The sequence below is a fragment of the Capra hircus genome, chromosome 2 (assembly GCF_001704415.2).
Source record: "Capra hircus breed San Clemente chromosome 2, ASM170441v1, whole genome shotgun sequence".
Classification (NCBI taxonomy): Eukaryota; Metazoa; Chordata; class Mammalia; order Artiodactyla; family Bovidae; genus Capra; species Capra hircus.
The window spans coordinates 119,455,198-119,473,601 of record NC_030809.1 but is presented as its reverse complement, the minus strand read 5'-3'; the positions used below and the strand labels follow the sequence as shown (position 1 = coordinate 119,473,601).

The 18,404-nt window shown below is 34.3% G+C and overlaps 1 protein-coding gene across 2 annotated transcripts in view; it reads left to right on the top strand.

Annotated features, from left to right (window-relative positions):
* CWC22 (CWC22 spliceosome associated protein homolog) overlaps positions 1 to 18,404 on the top strand; it is a 65,506-nt gene that overhangs the window by 30,456 nt on the left and 16,646 nt on the right. For both annotated transcript variants that reach the window (XM_005675898.2, XM_005675899.3), the window contains exons 6-13: positions 3,644 to 3,772; positions 6,642 to 6,810; positions 7,075 to 7,128; positions 9,284 to 9,419; positions 9,510 to 9,716; positions 9,810 to 9,872; positions 14,512 to 14,616; positions 15,893 to 15,974. In XM_005675898.2, coding sequence (XP_005675955.2) covers positions 3,644 to 3,772; positions 6,642 to 6,810; positions 7,075 to 7,128; positions 9,284 to 9,419; positions 9,510 to 9,716; positions 9,810 to 9,872; positions 14,512 to 14,616; positions 15,893 to 15,974 — 945 coding nt within the window. The remainder of the gene's footprint in view (positions 1 to 3,643; positions 3,773 to 6,641; positions 6,811 to 7,074; positions 7,129 to 9,283; positions 9,420 to 9,509; positions 9,717 to 9,809; positions 9,873 to 14,511; positions 14,617 to 15,892; positions 15,975 to 18,404) is intronic.

The window sequence follows — 18,404 nt, the reverse complement described above, 5'->3', positions numbered from 1 at the left end:
AGCAGTATCTTATTGATCAGGCTAGTTGTTAATCCATAAATCTTACTACTCTATATAGTAGCATACCAAAGGGTTGGGTTGAGGCCAGGAGTTCCACCTCAGATGCAGGCAGAAAGGGAATGTGCAATCTATAGAGAATTTAGAAACAGTAATGAAATTAACTGCAGTCTGCTTTTTATCTTCAGTGTTTGCTGATGACAGTGTCAGTGATAAAATCAGGTTTCTCACCAGTGTAGACAGCTCTAACCACCACCTCCCTGATAAACCTGGTATAGCAGTCTAAAACAGGAGTTCTTTTTTTTTTTTTTTTCTGTTTTTGATTTCATTAAAGTATTTTGGGACTTCCCTTGTAGCTCAGTTGGTAAAGAGTCTGCCTGTAATGCAGGAGATCCAGGTTTGATCTCTGAGTTGGGAAGATCCCCTGGAAAAGAAAATGGCAACCCACTCCAGTAGTCTTGCCTGGAGAATCCCATGGACAGAGGAGCCTGGCAGGCTACAGACATGGGGTCGCAAGAGTCGGACACAATTTAACGACTAAACCACCACCACCATAGTTAATTTATAATATTGTGTTAGTTTCAGTTATATAGCAAAGTGACCCAGTTACATATTCTTTTTCAGATTCTTTTCTTTTATGTATTACAAGATATTGAATATAGTTCCCTGTGCTACAGAGTAAATTCTTGTTGTTTATGTTATGTGTATCAGTTAATCCCATAATCCTAATTTATCCCTCCCTTGGCTTCCACTTGGTAACCATAGATTTGTTTTCTGTATCTGTGAATCTGTTTCTCTTTTGTAGATAAGTTTATTTGTATTATTTTTTTTATATTTCACGTGTAAGCGATAGAATATTTGTCTTTCTCTGACTTACTTCACTTAGTATAATAATCTCTTGGTTCATGCATGTTGCTACAAATGGCAATATTCCATTCTTTTTTATGGATGAGTAATATTCCATGGTGTAGACATACTGCATCTTTTTTATACGTTCATCTGTTGATGGACACTTAGCTTCCATGTTTTAACTACTGTGTTAATAAATAGTGCCACTATGAACATTGGGGTGCATGTATCTTTGCAAATTACAGTTTTTGTCTTTTCTGGATATATGTCCAGAAGTAGGCTTGCTGGATCATATGGTAACTCTATTTAAGGAACCTCCATACTGTTCACTATAGTGGCTGCTCCAGTTTACATTCCCATCAACAGTGTCAGTCAGTCAGTTCAGTCGCTCAGTCGTGTCCAGCTCTTTGCGACCCCATGAATCTCAGCACGCCAGGCCTCCCTTTTCAACTCCTGGAGTTTACCCAAACTCATGTCCATCGAGTTGGTGATGCCATCCAGCCATCTCATCCTTTATTGTCCCATTATCCTCCTGCCCACAATCCCTCCTAGCATCAGGGTCCTTTCCAGTGAGTCAACTCTTTGCATCAGGTGGCCAAAGTATTGGAGTTTCAGCCTCAGCATCAGTCCCTCCAATGAACACTCTGGACTGATCTCCTTTAGGATGGACTGGTTGGATCTCCTTGCAGTCCAAGGGACTCTCAAGAGTCTTCTCCAACACCACAGTTCAAAAGCATCAATTCTTCAGCGCTCAGCTTTCTTCACAGTCCAACTCTCACATCCATACATGACCACAGGAAAAACCATAGCCTTGACTAGACGGACCTTTGTTGGCAAAGTAATGTCTCTGCTTTTGAATATGCTATCTAAGTTGGTCGTAACTTTCCTTCCAAGGAGAAGCATCTTTTAATTTCATGGCTGCAGTCACCATCTGCAGTGATTTTGGAGCCCAGAAAAATAAAGTCAGCCACTGTTTCCACTGTTTCCCCATCTATTTGCCATGAAGTGATGGGACCGGATGCCATGATCTTAGTTTTCTGAATGTTGAGCTTTAAGTCAACTTTTTCCACTCTCCTCTTTCACTTTCATCAAGAGGCTTTTTAGTTCCTCTTCACTTTCTGCCATAAGGGTGGTGTCATCTGCATATCTGAGGTTAGTGATATTTCTCCTGGCAGCCTTGATTCCAGCTTGTGCTTCTTCCAGCCCAGGATTTCCCATGATGTACTCTGCATAGATGTTAAATAAGCAGGGTGACAATATACAGCCTTGACGTACTCCTTTTCCTGTTTGGAACCAGTCTGTTCCATGTCCAGTTCTAACTGTTGCTTACAGACCTGCATATAGGTTTCTCAAGAGGCAGGTCAGGTGGTCTGGTATTCCCATCCCTTTCAGAATTTTCCACAGTTTATTGTGATCCACACAGTCAAAGGCCTTGGCATAGTCAATCATCAACAGTGTAGGAGGGTTCAAAACAGGGAATCTTAACCTATAGACTTTCAAGAGATCATTGGATAAAATTCAGGCAGTCCATGAATGTAAATTGGAAATAATTGCATCTTTTAAAATTGATGTAGTTTAACATTTCTATCAGGAATGTAGGCAGCAGACCATAGTATTAACAGACTGTTTGTTACAAATACCTCAAAATACCGTTTATGCTACTTGTGAATTAAAGAAGCTGTTATGCCTACTACCACTTCTTGCTATATAATGTGTTAAAAAGCACTTGGAATATCAAACTTTTGTTCTTTTCATCCTTTGAAAGCTCTATTTTAGTATGATTGGTATCCTTTGTTATCCTATATGTTTACACACATTATTCTAAGAAGTTCATTACCTTCACCAAACTGCCAGAGGAATGAAAGGTTGAAACTTTTTGAACCTGAAATCGTATTCCACAGAGAAATAATTATAAAAACTGTAGAATTTGAGCTTTAAAAGACCTTAGATATTACCAGTTCAACCTAAAGGAACCCATTTAGACTAAATAATTTACCTGGGCTCTAAGTTAAAAAAAACCAACAGTGTAGCCGTCTACCATTCAGCTAATAAGCCTGTGGGACTACTGCATAAATATAGTGATGTTCTTTAATATACTTAGTACAGTCTTTCAATTCATGATTTTGTATGACTTTCCATTTTTCTATAATTAATACTATTTCTTTATAGTTTAAAACTTAATTTTTTTCTTCTGTCATGCTTTTATGAGAAGGAACATAATACCAAATTTCCTTTTTACAGCTTGTATTTAGGTATTATATATTGTAATTTAAATAAAAAATTGTTGCTTTTACTTTAAAACATTTCCTTTAAAGGCAAGTTTAGGAAATTAAGTGTTATAAAATAAACATGTACTGAATCTAACTAATAAATGTTTTAAATTACAATATATATGGACTGGAGAAGGAAATGGCAACCCATTCCAGTACTCTTGCCTGGAAAATTCCATGAATGGAGGAGCCTGGTGGGCTACAGTCTATGGGTTTGCAAAGAGTCAGACACTCCCAAGGAACTAACACACATATACATGAACATAAGAACAATGTTATCCTTACATATCCTTGTTTTATTTTATTATGTTATTAAAAGGAATTTGTACATGAGTATCGTGTATGGAGAATAAGATATGGTTTAGGTATAATCTCTATATCCATATGGTCATATATTTTATTGTTCTTTTGGGTCGTTTTGTGAAAATTCTTTCAAAAATAAAGGAACACTAAGTATTTTTTGTGTTCTTATAACCTCTGTAATTGTTGACTGAGATTTCATCTTTATTAAAATCACTTCTTTTTAGCTTAGCATACCAGAGGATGAGCTGGGAAGCCTTGAAGAAATCTATCAATGGCCTGATCAACAAAGTCAACATTTCCAATATCAGTATTATTATTCAAGAACTTCTTCAAGAAAATATAGTTAGAGGAAGGTAAGCCTTGGCTGTTTTATTTGTAATATTTCATAGCACTTTTTCAATGGAAAATAATATCTACATGAAAAATAATCATTTATTATGCTACTTCATTTCAAAGAAAATTTCAAGGAGTATTTAAAATGCAGTTGTTATAAATATGTAAGCTACTAACAAATAACTTAAACTCAACTGTTAGAGCTTATATGGCGTTTTTACTGTTTGAGAAGCTTTGATGTCACATAATGATTTTGGCACAGTTATTTATTGACTGAATACTTCCAATAATTTAAACTCATGAAGAAAAATAAATATTTAATTTCTTTATATATACACAAATTGCTCCTCACACCAGTTTAATTTCTAATGAAAGCAAAGTGGGAATGTGAAAGAAATGAGAAAGATAAGTAATGAATTTTACAAAAGCAGAAGGGAATAACAACCATTTTCTGTGTGGTTTTTAAGTAGTTGTGATATTTTAACTCATCAGGAAATAGAAATATTCTATGTTCTATTTATTTTAAAATCTGAGGACTATTTTCCCATATGACCTAGATCATCAGTGCAGAAGTATGGGATATATATGTAACGTAAAATGTAGCACGTTGTGGGGGTTAGTAAGGTGACCGAGAGGCAGCCACAGGAAAGCACTCTCATTTTATTCAGGAAGGAGCAGACTCAAAAGTTACAAGGGTAATTTAAGATGTTACAGTTTATAAGCTGAGTTCTCTTTTTTCATTTTCTACTCTAGTGATTCAGATGTCATGCCTAAACCTGGTAACTATGAAGACATAGTTTTTCTGCCTTTTGACAATTGAATAACTATCTGTTATTACATTGGCAAAAATAACTCTACAGTTAGCCTATTTTGTATCTCTCTTCTTATCAAATGTATACATTGATAGAAACATGTCCATTTCAAAATGAGTTGGAAGGTAGGACCTTTCATATTCCTGTCCTTGTTTTAGCATTATTTCTGAAGTGCTTACGTTATGTCTTTATCTCTCTTAGGAATATTGTTTTCACTTTTATTTTCATGAACAATAGATTTAAGCCTGTCTTTTAGGTGGAAACCACCCAGATTTGTCTTTAATCACAGAATTAATTTATATGAATGATGGGCTTATAATGGAAATTTTACTTTAAGTCAAAGTTCAGTACTTTTGAAGCAGGTCTTTTCTCCCTTCACTTTTGATAATGCTAAGTGAATTAATATAAGAAGTTAAGAACTTAAATTCATAAATAGATATAATGAACAGCAACTGGAAAAGAAGATTTATATTTAGAGAAAAAATTTTTTGAAAAATATTATATTAAATCTATTTTATATAAGTACAGATTGAAATTTTATTTCCTCAAAATCAGTTTTATTAGACAATTTCTTCCTTTAGATAAGGGTGGTGAAAATTTAGTTCTTATTTAGCTTTTATGATGATTTACAGAGAAGTAATTAAAAGACGCTTACTCCTTGGAAGAAAAGTTATGACCAACCTAGATAGAATATTCAAAAGCAGAGACATTACTTTGCCGACTAAGGTCCGTCTAGTCAAGGCTATGTTTTTTCCTGTGGTCATGTATGGATGTGAGAGTTGGACTGTGAAGAAAGCTGAGCGCCAAAGAATTGATGCTTTTGAATTGTGGTGTTGGAGAAGACTCTTGAGAGTCCCTTGGACTGCAAGGAGATCAGCCCTGGGTGTTCTTTGGAAGGAGTGATGCTAAAGCTGAAACTCCAGTACTTTGGCCACCTCATGTGAAGAGTTGACTCATTGGAAAAGACTCTGATGCTGAGAGGGATTGGGGGCAGGAGGAGAAGGGGAGGACAGAGGATGAGATGGCTGGATGGCATCACTGACTTGATGGACGTCTGAGTGAACTCCGGGAGTTGGTGATGAACAGGGAGGCGTGGCGTGCTGCGATTCACGGGGTCGCAAAGAGTCAGACACAACTGAGCAACTGAACTGAACTGAACTGAATATAGCTGGAATCAAGATTGCTGGGAGAAATATCACTAACCTCAGATATGTAGATGACACCACCCTTATGGCAGAAAGGGAAGAGGAACTAAGAAGCCTCTTGATGAAAGTGAAAGAGGAGAGTGAAAAAGTTGGCTTAAAGCTCAACATTCAGAAAACTAAGATCATAGCATATGGTCTCATCACTTCATGGCAAATAGATGAGGAAACAGTGGAAACAGTGGCTGACTTTATTTTTCTGGGCTCCAAAATCACTGAAGATGGTGATTGCAGCCATGAAATTAAAAGACGCTTACTCCTTGGAAGGAAAGTTATGACCAATCTAGATAGCATATTAAAAAGCAGAGATATTACTTTGCCAACAAAGGTCCATCTAGTCAAGGCTATGGTTTTTCCAGTGGTCATGTATGGATGTGAGAGTTGGACTGTGAAGAAAGCTGAATGCCAAGAATTGATGCTTTTGAACTGTGGTGTTGGAGAAGACTCTTGAGAGTCCCATGGACTGCAAGGAGATCTAGCCAGTCCATCCTGAAGGAGACAAGTCCTGAGTGTTCTTTGGAAGGACTGATGATGAGGCTCAAACTCCAATACTTTGGCCACCTCATGGGAAGAGTTGACTCATTGGAAAAGACCCTGATGCTGGAAGGGATTGGGGGTAGGAGGAGAAAGGGATGAGAGGATGAGATGGCTGGATGGCATCATCGACTCGATGCACATGAGTTTGGGTGAACTCCGGGAGTTGGTGATGCCAACAGGGAGTCCTGGCGTACTGCAGTTCATGGGGTCGCGGAGTCGAACATGACTGAGCGACTGAACTGAACTGAACTGAATATAGCTGGATTTTAGGTGAATTTTTTTCCTTCTGATGAAATCAGTGAGTATTGTTGACTCCTTTTCTTTTCTTTTTTAACCAGAGGCCTGCTATCCAGATCTGTTTTGCAAGCACAGAGTGCTTCTCCAATCTTCACCCATGTTTATGCAGCATTAGTGGCAATTATCAACTCAAAATTTCCACAAATTGGAGAGTTAATCCTCAAAAGATTAATTCTTAATTTTCGAAAAGGCTATCGGAGAAATGATAAGGTATATGTGATGGACTTGTAAGTAGACTGCTACAGATAACAGGCTAATAAACCATAAGTATCAACCTTAGTAAGCGATGTTGATTTCTGTTCATCCAGAAATGACATGTTTCCACATATAATAATTTTTATTTTATAACACATTAAAATTACCTTGCATGTTGCATATTTTAAGGAGAGTGTGTAAGTAAACTGTAGACTCTGTAGAAAAATGAAAATTGGTTTAAGTTTATAGATTAACTTTGTCTCTAATTTCCCTTTTCAGCCACTTTGTCTGACAGCTTCAAAATTTGTGGCACATCTTATTAATCAAAATGTGGTAAGTAATTATTTTCAAAATTTGGTGCCATTCAGTGGCATTATACCACAGGCTTGATGCCACTTCAGTGACATCTTTGTTTTGACTTACAGTCCTTCAGAAAAGTGTCTTGAATGATATTTTAATTTTAGAACTATAATGAATGCATTTTTTAATGTAAAGAGGAACCCAGGACAAGTGTTAGTAAATTAATCAAACTCTTAATATTCTACATGGTTACTTAACTGCATATTTTTTCCTTCTAAATCTATAATGTGTTTTTATTTAAAAGTTACTATTTCTTCTCTTTACCCTGTACCTAATGTTCAAGAAAACCTAACAGCTGATATTCTTTAAAAAATGCTATTCCCCACAACTGCATATATACGTGTATATTCATATGTATAACTACATGGTATATGTATATACTCATATATTCTTAGAATCATTTTATAAAATATTATGTACTAAATAATTTTAATCTTTTTTAAATGCAAAAATTTATCATTTTATTATTTAGTTTTTGTGTTTATTTTTTTATTTATCCACTGTTCAAGAGTTTTGATTTGTTATGTTAAGTTATGTGTCAGTTGCTCACTACCGTCTGACTCTTGGCAATCCCATGGACTGTAGCCCACCAGGCTCCTCTCTCCCTGGGATTCTCCAGGCAAGAATATTGGAGCAGGTTGCCATTCCCTTCTCCAGGAGGAAGTGACAGTTGCTCAGTCGTGTCTGACTCTTTGCAATCCTGTGGACTGTACAGTCCATGGAATTCCCCAGGCCAGGATACTGGAGTGAGTAGCCTTTCCCTTCTCCAGGGGATCTTCCCAACCCAGGGATTGAACTCAAGTCTCCTGCATTGCAGGCGGATTCTTTACCAGCTGAGCCACATTTAAAAAATGAAAACAGTAAGATTGCTCTTGTCCATACTCACAGTTTTCCTTCAGATATGTATTATTTTTAAAAATTATATCTATAAATAAGAGGCAGAATTTTGAAGACACACTTAATCTTATTTCTCTAACATTTCATAATATTTTAATTCTTTGCTACATGAAATTCTGGTACTCACGTTAAGAAACCTTTCAGATTTTAACCTAGTCATAAAATTACAATGATAATTTTCTACTTAAGATCACAGCAACATAATTTTACATGTCTGTAAACCTAATTTCACAGACTACAGTAGCACAGATATGTTTCAGTTTTTGAATATATATTATACTTGGAGATATTTTTGGCATTTACATAAACCAGTTAAAATGATAAGTATTTTGCATCTTCAAACTGTGGTACAGGGCGGTATTTTCTTGTCCCTATTTTCTTGTTCAACCTCGCCTGTCTTCCCAAAATAAAAGCAATGTGTATTTTTGATATTGTGCTAGATGTGAAGAGAATATTTTCCTAAGTTGTCTCTCCATCACAAGTAAGAGTCTAGTTTTTAAAAGGCCTATGTATGGTCTTTTAAACATGCTTCCTAAGTCCATTTTCTTTTACAGCAAAGCTTCTCAATGTACTTTTATTCCTTCTCTACTTGGTGGTGTTTATAAAATTCTAAACTTTGACCATGGCCAGTGTAGAGTGATTTAAATAAAAATAGAAGTATTCAAAACTGTCATTGTGTGCTATAAACTATAGAAAGAAATTTTCTGAGAAAATTAGTATTCATGTAATTTAAGAACCATTTCCTAACAGAATTGCTGAGAGAATGAATTGGGAAATGGATATAGAATTGTGATCATGGAGAAGGATATTATAAAAAGAATCATGTTACTTTTCTTCATATAGTAGTTATGAAAATATCTCAGATTAAAAATTAGTAAATGACTTTAACTTCTATTTTGAGGTTAATTACGACATTTCCTAAAGATAATGTATCTTTCTATATAGAGAATATAAGAGGAATATTTCTGCTAGAGATAAATCATCTAGTTCTATCCGTGTAGTAAATTAAGAGTTTTGGAAAAATCATCAGGAAATTCTTAGCAGATGCATAATGGAAGTGAAAGAAAAATTGTATCCCATATTTGGAGTATTTTTATGTACATAATGAAACTTTGCTCATCATATGTACAATATCACCACTGTAAAAATTAGATGTACTAATTTTTAAAATTACCATCAGTAGTAGATTAATACATGTGAAAGCATTTTGTGTGTCTTCTTTCTATTCAAGGCTCATGAAGTTTTATGCTTAGAAATGCTCACTTTGCTTCTGGAAAGACCAACAGATGACAGTGTTGAAGTAGCTATTGGTTTTCTTAAGGAATGTGGTCTCAAATTAACACAAGTGTCACCAAGAGGGATCAATGGTAAATATATACCCTTGGTTTGAGATTGAGCTTTTGTTTGAGTATTATTATATGTAGTGCTTATGTTATTTTCTTTGTGTTTAACTTTAGCTATATTTGAACGCCTTCGAAACATTCTCCATGAGTCTGAAATTGACAAAAGGGTTCAATATATGATTGAAGTGATGTTTGCTGTAAGGAAGGATGGATTCAAGGACCACCCTGTTATCCTAGAAGGACTTGATTTAGTGGAAGAAGATGATCAGTTCACCCACATGCTTCCTCTGGAAGATGACTATAATCCAGAAGATGTTCTTAGTAAGTCAGGGGCGGGCATTGGGAAGTGGCATACAAACAAATGTCAGTATCGAAAATAAACACTAACTTAACTTGTGTTTATTTATTTTTGAGATGTTTTCAAGATGGATCCTAATTTTATGGAGAATGAAGAGAAGTACAGAGCTATAAAGAAGGGTATGTAGAACTTTAAAAAATAATTTCCTTTTAAAAGAAGTTTACTTAATTGTATGATACTGATAGAATGGTATAGATCACTCTGACCCCTGCCTACTGAGATCTTTGCTGTATGAAGCCATTCTCTTTTCACCGTTTGCCCATGCGTTATTTTTCTTTCTAGTGCTTATCCACGGTATTGTTGCTGTTGTTTAGTCTCTAAGTCATGTCAGAATCTTTCGCAGCCCTATGGACTATAGCCCACCAGGGAAATCCTATCCATGGTACTACTTCATTTTAAATATTTAACTCATTTTCCTTCTCCTCTTTCTCTTTATTTAATTATGCAGCTCTTCAGCTTCATCCCTCTTAAGAAATATCCATGTATTACAATGGCCGTTATTTAACCTCACTTCCAGTTAAGAGTTGCTGCTTAAATTGCCACCAGTTTAGTATTTGATTAAGTGCTATACTGTATTATAAAGTTCTGTACTTCATATTTCTTGAGGGCAGGATTTTATCTTTCTGATAAAATCAATCATGGTAGCTTAATATACTTAATGGATAAATTGATTATTCCCATTTGTACAGCATTAGTATACCATAAGCACTGTTTCTTTAGATATTGGTTTGTATTTTGTTTATGCCATTACTAGCTAAGTCACCTAGAATAAGTTACTTGTTTGATATAAGAGTAAATGTTTGTATAAGGATAAATAAAATACAGTACTTTATCTTACCACAGAGTGTGTATTTAGACACTGGTACCAGGTTTTTCTTTAATATGTGTGTCATTATTTTTCTTCTAAAGCTAATATTCAGAGCTACTTACATCATTCTAATATATATTTATATTATTTTACATATTATAGTTCTATAATAATTTTATAAGTTTATTTCCCTTGAGTTGTGATTTTACCTAACAAATACTGACAGCTCTGAAAGCTCCTTGGAAGAGAGAGCAGAGTTGTAGAGCTCTATTATTGCTGCATTCTGTGCTTTAATCATGCTTAGAAGTAGAATGTTGAAGGGGAAGTAAAAGTGTAAGAAGCTTCCCATTTTATACATTATCCTAAAATCTGGTACAATAGGGACATTTCACTGCAATAGCCAGATTCCTTTTTCTCTAATAAATTTAGTTTCCAAACATAGAGAAACCCCTTCAGTCTATTTCCTTCTTTTCGTATGAATTTCTTTTTCTATAGCCTCCCTGCTATGCAAGCATGCTAAGTCACTTCAGTCGTGTCTGACTCTGTGTGACCCTATGGACAGCAGCCCACCAGGCTCCTCTGTCCACAGGATTCTCCAGGCAAGAATACTGGAGAGGGTTGCCATTTCCTTCTCCATAGTCTCCCTAGAAGATACCAATAATTTTGTGAATTCTTATTATACCTGATATAGAGGGGTTGGTTTTTTTTTCCCTTTTTTTATACTTGGGAATTCCCCATCCATTTCTTTATTAGATTCTTGGCAGTTGGCCAAGAAAGTAGTGCTTTTCTTTACTATGCTAAGTCACTTCAGTCGTGTCCGACTCTGTGTGACCCCATGGACTGCAGCCACCCAGGTTCCTCCATCCATGGGATTTTCCAGGCAAGAGTACTGGAGTGGGTTGCCATTGGCTTCTTTACTATAGCAGTCCTTAAACTCTGTAGTCCCAAGATCCCTTTATACTCTCAAAAATTATTGAGAATTCCAAAGAGCTTTCATTTATGTGGGTTATATCTATTGACATTTACTTACTAGAAATTTAAATGGAGACTATAAAAAAATACTAGGTCATTTCAAAATAACAATAATAAACCTAGTACATATTTGCGAAAATTACATGTTTTTATAAAAATAACTATGAACAAAGAAATTTAAGAAAAAGAATGGTATGTTTTAAATATTTTGTGCAATTTAATGTCTGGCTTAATCGGAAACATTTGAATTCTCATATTGCTTCTGATTTCAGTCTGTTGCAGTAGGCTGTTTTGATTGACATATATAAAGGAAATTTAACCTCACCATACACCTGTAGTTGGAAAGGGAAGAGTACAGCCTTTTCAGAATTATAATTGTGTATATTTCTGTTTGACATTATTCCAATTAAATATTTAATAGCTAGTAGTTTCTTAATGATTTAATTGCACTGTGAAACCTGAAATTATATCCATTAATTTTCCTATTTTGTTAACATTAAAATCTGTTGGCCTGTCAGTTTGAATGGATCTTTTACCCAAGCATGATTTTGTAACATGTTTCCTCAGTCATTTGGAGAATACTGATGCACCAAGTTATTCACATCATCCAAGTATTAACATGTTAACGTTATCAAAGTTAAATTGACACATTAATATATTCTCAAAAAATCACGTTTATTCATATTACCACCTGTCTTTATCAGAAAAATCTTAATGTTTTTGGAAGCTGTAAGGCTCATAGGAATAGATATGTGTTTTCCACAATTCTGATTTTCTCTTGAAAACTCATTTGATCATTATGGCAAATATCTGAAAATAACTATTGGTTATTTTACTTGAAATAACAGTATTACTTTGTTTATATTTTAGAAAATAGCTGGTAAATACCTAATAACTAGTTTGTTTGCCATTCTTTCAAGTAAAAATTAAAAATAAAAGTAATTCATCTTGCACCTCCGTCACACAAGTGTTTTTCCTTGAAATAACCATCACCATTGTGCATTCGTCTTTTAACAGAAGTGCTATTTATAAACTTCGTATTTTCTTACTCAAACTACTATAAATGCCTATACTCAAGGGCTAAGACTTAACAAAATTAATAATTTTATGTTTTTTCTTCAAGGGCGTTCTTAAATGAAACTTGTTTCCTACTGCATTAGCGTGGCGGTAAAAGGTGCAGAGTGCTTGTGCAGCTTGTTCCCTTGATTGTGCTCAGGGTGCAGCAGGTTTTAACTCCTGTTGCTTTTGCGTCTTTATTTCAGGTGTCAGCACAGTGAAAAGGCAGATAATATTTCGGTATTACTATGAAAATAGTTTGACCTGCAGACCACCTGGCAGGTCTCAGTGATTTCCTCCAGGATTCACAGACCATACTTGGAAACCACTGCTCTATTTAGTTAAGAAAATCCAGTTGTCATTCCCTAAATGATTTTAGTAAGTAGATCCTAAAGTGAAGGGATAGGAGAGGATGAGGTAAACAGCTAAACAATCCATATGACCTTCATTCTTTCGTAAAATGTTCTTCTATAGTCGGCATTAAAAAAAATGACCGCAGCAGGAAGTGGGCACAGCTTTAGTAATTAGCACCTTAGAGTGACCCAGGTGTACTTGTGTTTTAGGTCTTACAGCATTTGGGAAAACAGCAGGAGTGCCGATCTTCCTCCTGTTGAATACTAAATAGTTTCCCCTCTTAAAGGTCTTTCTGAACCGCATTATGTAATAATAAACTAGACACTGCAGATCATTTCTGGAAGTCACATTGGTTAGAAATATTCTTGAAGAGATTTGTATGTCAGCTAGGGGCTGAATGACAACTCTCCACTTTTGGCTCCTGATTTATACTATTTAGTTAAATATAAGGAAATTAGAATTTTCCTAAAAGTTAGTTGGTCCCAAAACTATATTAAAATCTGTCTGATTATAATAAAAATGCAAAGGGGGATTGTTGGCCAGATTTGTAAAATCTTTTGTCAGACTGATGGAACACATACCACTGGACAAAATATGATTCTAGTTTTTGTCATTTGTTTATTACTGTTAACATGATGATAGACCTCATGTAGTCTTTTACATCACAATTTGAATAGTTCTGAATGTGAGTTGTATTTTAAGAAATGACAGTCCAATGAAGCCCTTATTTTTCTGTTTTTTTTTAAAGGTCTTTAGACTTCCATTTCTATTGCACATATGAAAATTCTATCGATTAATTATAATGTTCTACTTAATAGGTATACATTTTAATAAAAATCTCACTACTATTTAAATTTCATTCACTACCTAAATATGTTAGTCACTCAGTCGTGTCCAACTCTTTATGACCCTATGGACTGTAGCCCACCAGGCTCCTTTGTCCATGAGATTCTCCAGGCAAGAATACTAGAGTGGGTTGCCATTACCTTCTTCAGGGAATCTTCCCAACCCAGGGATCGAACCTAGGTCTCTCTCATTGCAGGCAGATTCTTTACCATCTTAGCCATCAGGGAGTGGATTCTAAATTATGCATTTTTTTTTTCTTCTGTCTTTTTTGTCTTTCAGAAAACTTTCTTAGGCTAAATTCTTATTTTCTATTGCTCATCTTAGCTTTTTATAGTAGGCTTATCTTCTTGGTGATGAACTAGTAATATTTTGACGACATTATCCATTATGCTAGTTTCTCTTCCTAATTTATCGTTCCAGTGCTCCTGCTCCTTTGGAAAACTTTCATCTACTTTTTCTTTGTTCTTCTCATCCCTTGCTTATTTCATGGCTGCTTTCTATCTGGCAGAAGAATTATACATATGGTTTTCTCTAGTCTAATTAGTTATAATGCTCTCTGAATACCTAGGTAATAACATGAGACCTGTGTGGTCATCTTTGTTGGTTGGTAAACTCTTACACCACTGTGGGTTGTAGTGAACTGAGAATTATCTTCCCAGAATGAGATACATTTATATCCCTTGCTCATTCATGTTTTCCTAAACTTAACTTTGTTCTTTTAGAAATTCTTGATGAAGGAGATAGTGACTCAAACACAGACCAAGATGCTGGAAGTAGTGAAGAGGAGGAGGAAGAAGAGGAGGAGGACGGTGAAGAAGATGAAGAAGGTACAAGTGTAGCTGCAGATAAAATTGCACAATATACTCCCAGAATAATCTCATGTAATCCTCTAAACAGTGATTCTTAATCTGTGGAGTACTGGGAGAGATGCTGCTGTTAGCTAGTGGGGGAAAGCAAGGGCTTATAAACATCCTATGAGTCACAAGATTGCCCCTCACAGCAAAGTATTATCCAGCCGAAAATATCAGCACTGGCAAGGTTGAAAGAGCCTGCTTAAAAGTATGAAACAAGGAAATTCATTTTTTAATACCAGCATAATTTAAATTTTATGTTTTATGACTTTGATTACGAACTATGAAAAAGCTGCATTCATGTTGAGCACATGTGATTTATGTTGCTGTGGCATGAATGTGACAGATGCGAGTGACTAGATATTTGCTCTTCATTTTGGAAAAATAGATTGGGGAAGCCAAAAACTATATTTGTACAGAAGCAGGCATGATGTCCTTCCTTTTCAGCTTTGATTATATTATTTCATAGGAAAATAAGCTCAGAACTTTACTTTGGTTAAGTCTTCATTAAAACATCAGAATATATATACCCTGGTCACTATTTGCTTATGTTACATATTTGAAAATATTAAAAGTATAACTTTCCCTTCTAAGGCATAATATATTTTAGTTCTGTCTTAGAGTATAGTAGATCTTCTACCACATAATTTATTAAAATATGTTTAATTTTTTCCAGTGTCCTTTTCATTTAAAATGTCTCCTAACCAAGTTAACATTTAACTTTAGAATTTGTCTTATGTGAAAATACAGTTCAAATAAAAACTATTAAATGTTTATAAAGTTTTCATGCATTAGATAAGATAAAACTTTAACAAATATTCATATTTCTTCTGGACCCATCCAACGTGTCATGATGATTCCTGAATTTCTATCCATAATTTATAGTTCTTCCAAATTATCAAGATAATTGTTTATAAACATAGAAATAATGTTTTCCCTAACACCAGCTTAAGTGCGGCCTTTTATAATGTCTACATGAGCAGGTGACCCAGAAACAAAAATAGTTTTCTTGGTTTGGCTCTGGACATCTTTGAGCTGACAAAACTTATCAAAATACTCTAAGATATGGCAAAAGACTGGAAATAGTTATGTTGAACTCTATAAATGTCAATGCTAACTTATACTGTAGAAGAGAATCTTATATTAAACCCATAGATTCTAAAAAGATTATGAAAACATTACTATAAAGGGATACATTTTCAGTTCTTCATTTATTTTTATAGTCTTGTAATTTTGTTATGTTTAATTTCAGGACAAAAGGTGACTATTCATGACAAAACAGAAATTAATCTAGTCTCATTTCGCCGTACCATTTATCTTGCTATTCAGTCAAGGTAAGATACAGTACAGTAGCTCAGTTGATCCTAATTTTTGACAGGGGATGGGCAAGAAGATGGGATTATTAGAATCTGGTAACAGAAAACTAGATATTGTTTCAGGGATTCTCCAACTGCTTGCCTCTCCTCCACTATCCCAAGTCCCAGATTGTAGATTACTACTGTTTTTAGGAATCTACAGGAACAATTTGTCTTTACTTTTAACTGTTTCCTAATTAAAATTTTTTTAAGTTATATCGTTTCTTATAATTAAATATCACTAGCAATCTTAAAACATTTCTGTATTACAGAGTTAGCACAGTATTGTGTAGTGGAAGTTTAATGTTTTTATTTTTTTCTAATTTGCTTTCTAACTCTGGCTCTAAGCAGAGAAACTCGTGTGATATTTGGACACTGATATGTTGTGCAGATGGAAATGAATGTGAATGGAAGTAGGAAATAGACTTAGGAAGGTTTTAAGGACTCTGAAATAATATTAAGCAAGAACTGCTATGATGTCATGAAAACAACCTTTTCCCTTTGAAGGCTGTGAGGTTAGTTTTAAAGAGAAATAAATGAAAACATTAAATGCTGAGTACATCTATTTTCAATGGGAATCAACCTATTGATTTAGTGGGCACCGTGTTTATATTTTACAGTGGAGAAGGAATATTTTCCCTGTTTTGTTTTGTTACTAGGTTTTGTATATTTCCATTTACTATGATGTAATAGCAAAAATGATTCATAAGTAGGAGTCATCTTGTTTTCAGTCTGTCTGAAAAGTTTTTGGCTTAGGTTCATCTTCAAAAACAGAAATGTTAAACAGCAAAACGTTAGTTAGAAATTTTTTTGCTTTACCCTTATGTGTTTCTTGGCCTTTCACATGAAAGAAAAAAACTAATATTTTCTTATACAAACTGAAAAGTAGATAATGAAAAATTTTTGTTATAAGTAGCTATTCTTAGAGTTTTAGAGTTTGACCTTTTGTCCTTTTTTAAGAAATTCAATGGTAATCAGTTGTAAAGAGCAGATTCATTGTTTTAATATTGCTGTTAACATTAACTTTGAAGAGTCACAGTGGAGCTCTTTGCATGATTATTGTAAAGAAACTTTATTTTTTAGGTGATCTAACCTTGATAATAATCTCTGAATCACACAAAAATGTTTGCAAAACTAAAACACTAGACAAGTGACCGACACTGATATATAGTGGTACCAATTCTAGTAATAGTATAATAAATCCGTCTTATATGTTATTTGTCAAATGTTCTCAGCCCCAAAATGCCTGGTAAAAATAATTTTAGGAAGTAAACACAACTTTGATAAAAAGGTATTTAAAGGACATGGTTTGGAGACTCAGGTAATGGGATTATAAAACATAAAAATGTTATCAAACAAATATTCTAGATGAATAAGTAACATTGTTGGTCATTAAAACAGCTAAAGTGTTTTTTTTTTTTTTTAAGTAACAGTACTCAGTAGTAATGATGATTTCAATTAGATACACAAAAAGATTTTTGGTGGAAATTTAAATTGGTGCACTCTTTTTAGAAAGCCTTGAATGAGTAGCATGAATCAGTGGCTTAGTTTGATTGCCATTTGACCCTTCTTTTTCATTATATTTCTTAAAGAAATACATATTGGCAGAGAATTATACAGAGAATTGTTCAGTGCGAAAAAGAGAGAAAAATCATATTGCTCAATATAATCAAAGTGTTTTCATGTTTAATGCCTCTTTTAAAAATTAGGTTAATGGAGAATTAGTGGGCAAGTGGTCTGATTTAATGTTAGTTGGGGATAAAAAACTAATAATATAGAATGTATGGCACCATGCTGATAGCATTGTCTTAATTGTATAAGTAGGTGTGCAGGTTCTAGAAATAATACACTAACGTATCAACAGTGATTATTTTGAGAGGAGGTTGGATTATTTATATAAACTGCTCACTTTTGGAACTCTTGTGAACAAAACCCAGTTCTGGTGACTGAACTATTTGGGGATTTTATTTTTTAAATTTTCTTTCCTTTTATACTTATTGACTGACCTCACCAATACTCTGATCTTTTTACTGTTCTGACTCCTTAAATAGTCTTCTTTTATTTATGCAAACACTGAACTACACAGTTAACTTTGCTATTAAAAGTTGGACAGTCCGGGTTGTTTTTGGTTTTAAGTGATGTTCCAGTCTGATGTTATATTACTGGAGTAATGTCCTTAACAATTTGAAGTTTCTTAGATTGGAGACATCAACAAACTATTGAAAACTGGCATTATGTAAAATCTATTTTCTTTACCCTTCCCTCAATCACTTTTAATTCTAGAATATGTTTGGTGTAAAATAGCAAGCAAAGTTAATAATTTCTTTAATATTTACATTTAGGTCAACTTCAAAACAATCATGGTAGGGAGTCACCAAATACTTTTCAAGTAAAACAAAAACAAGGAAA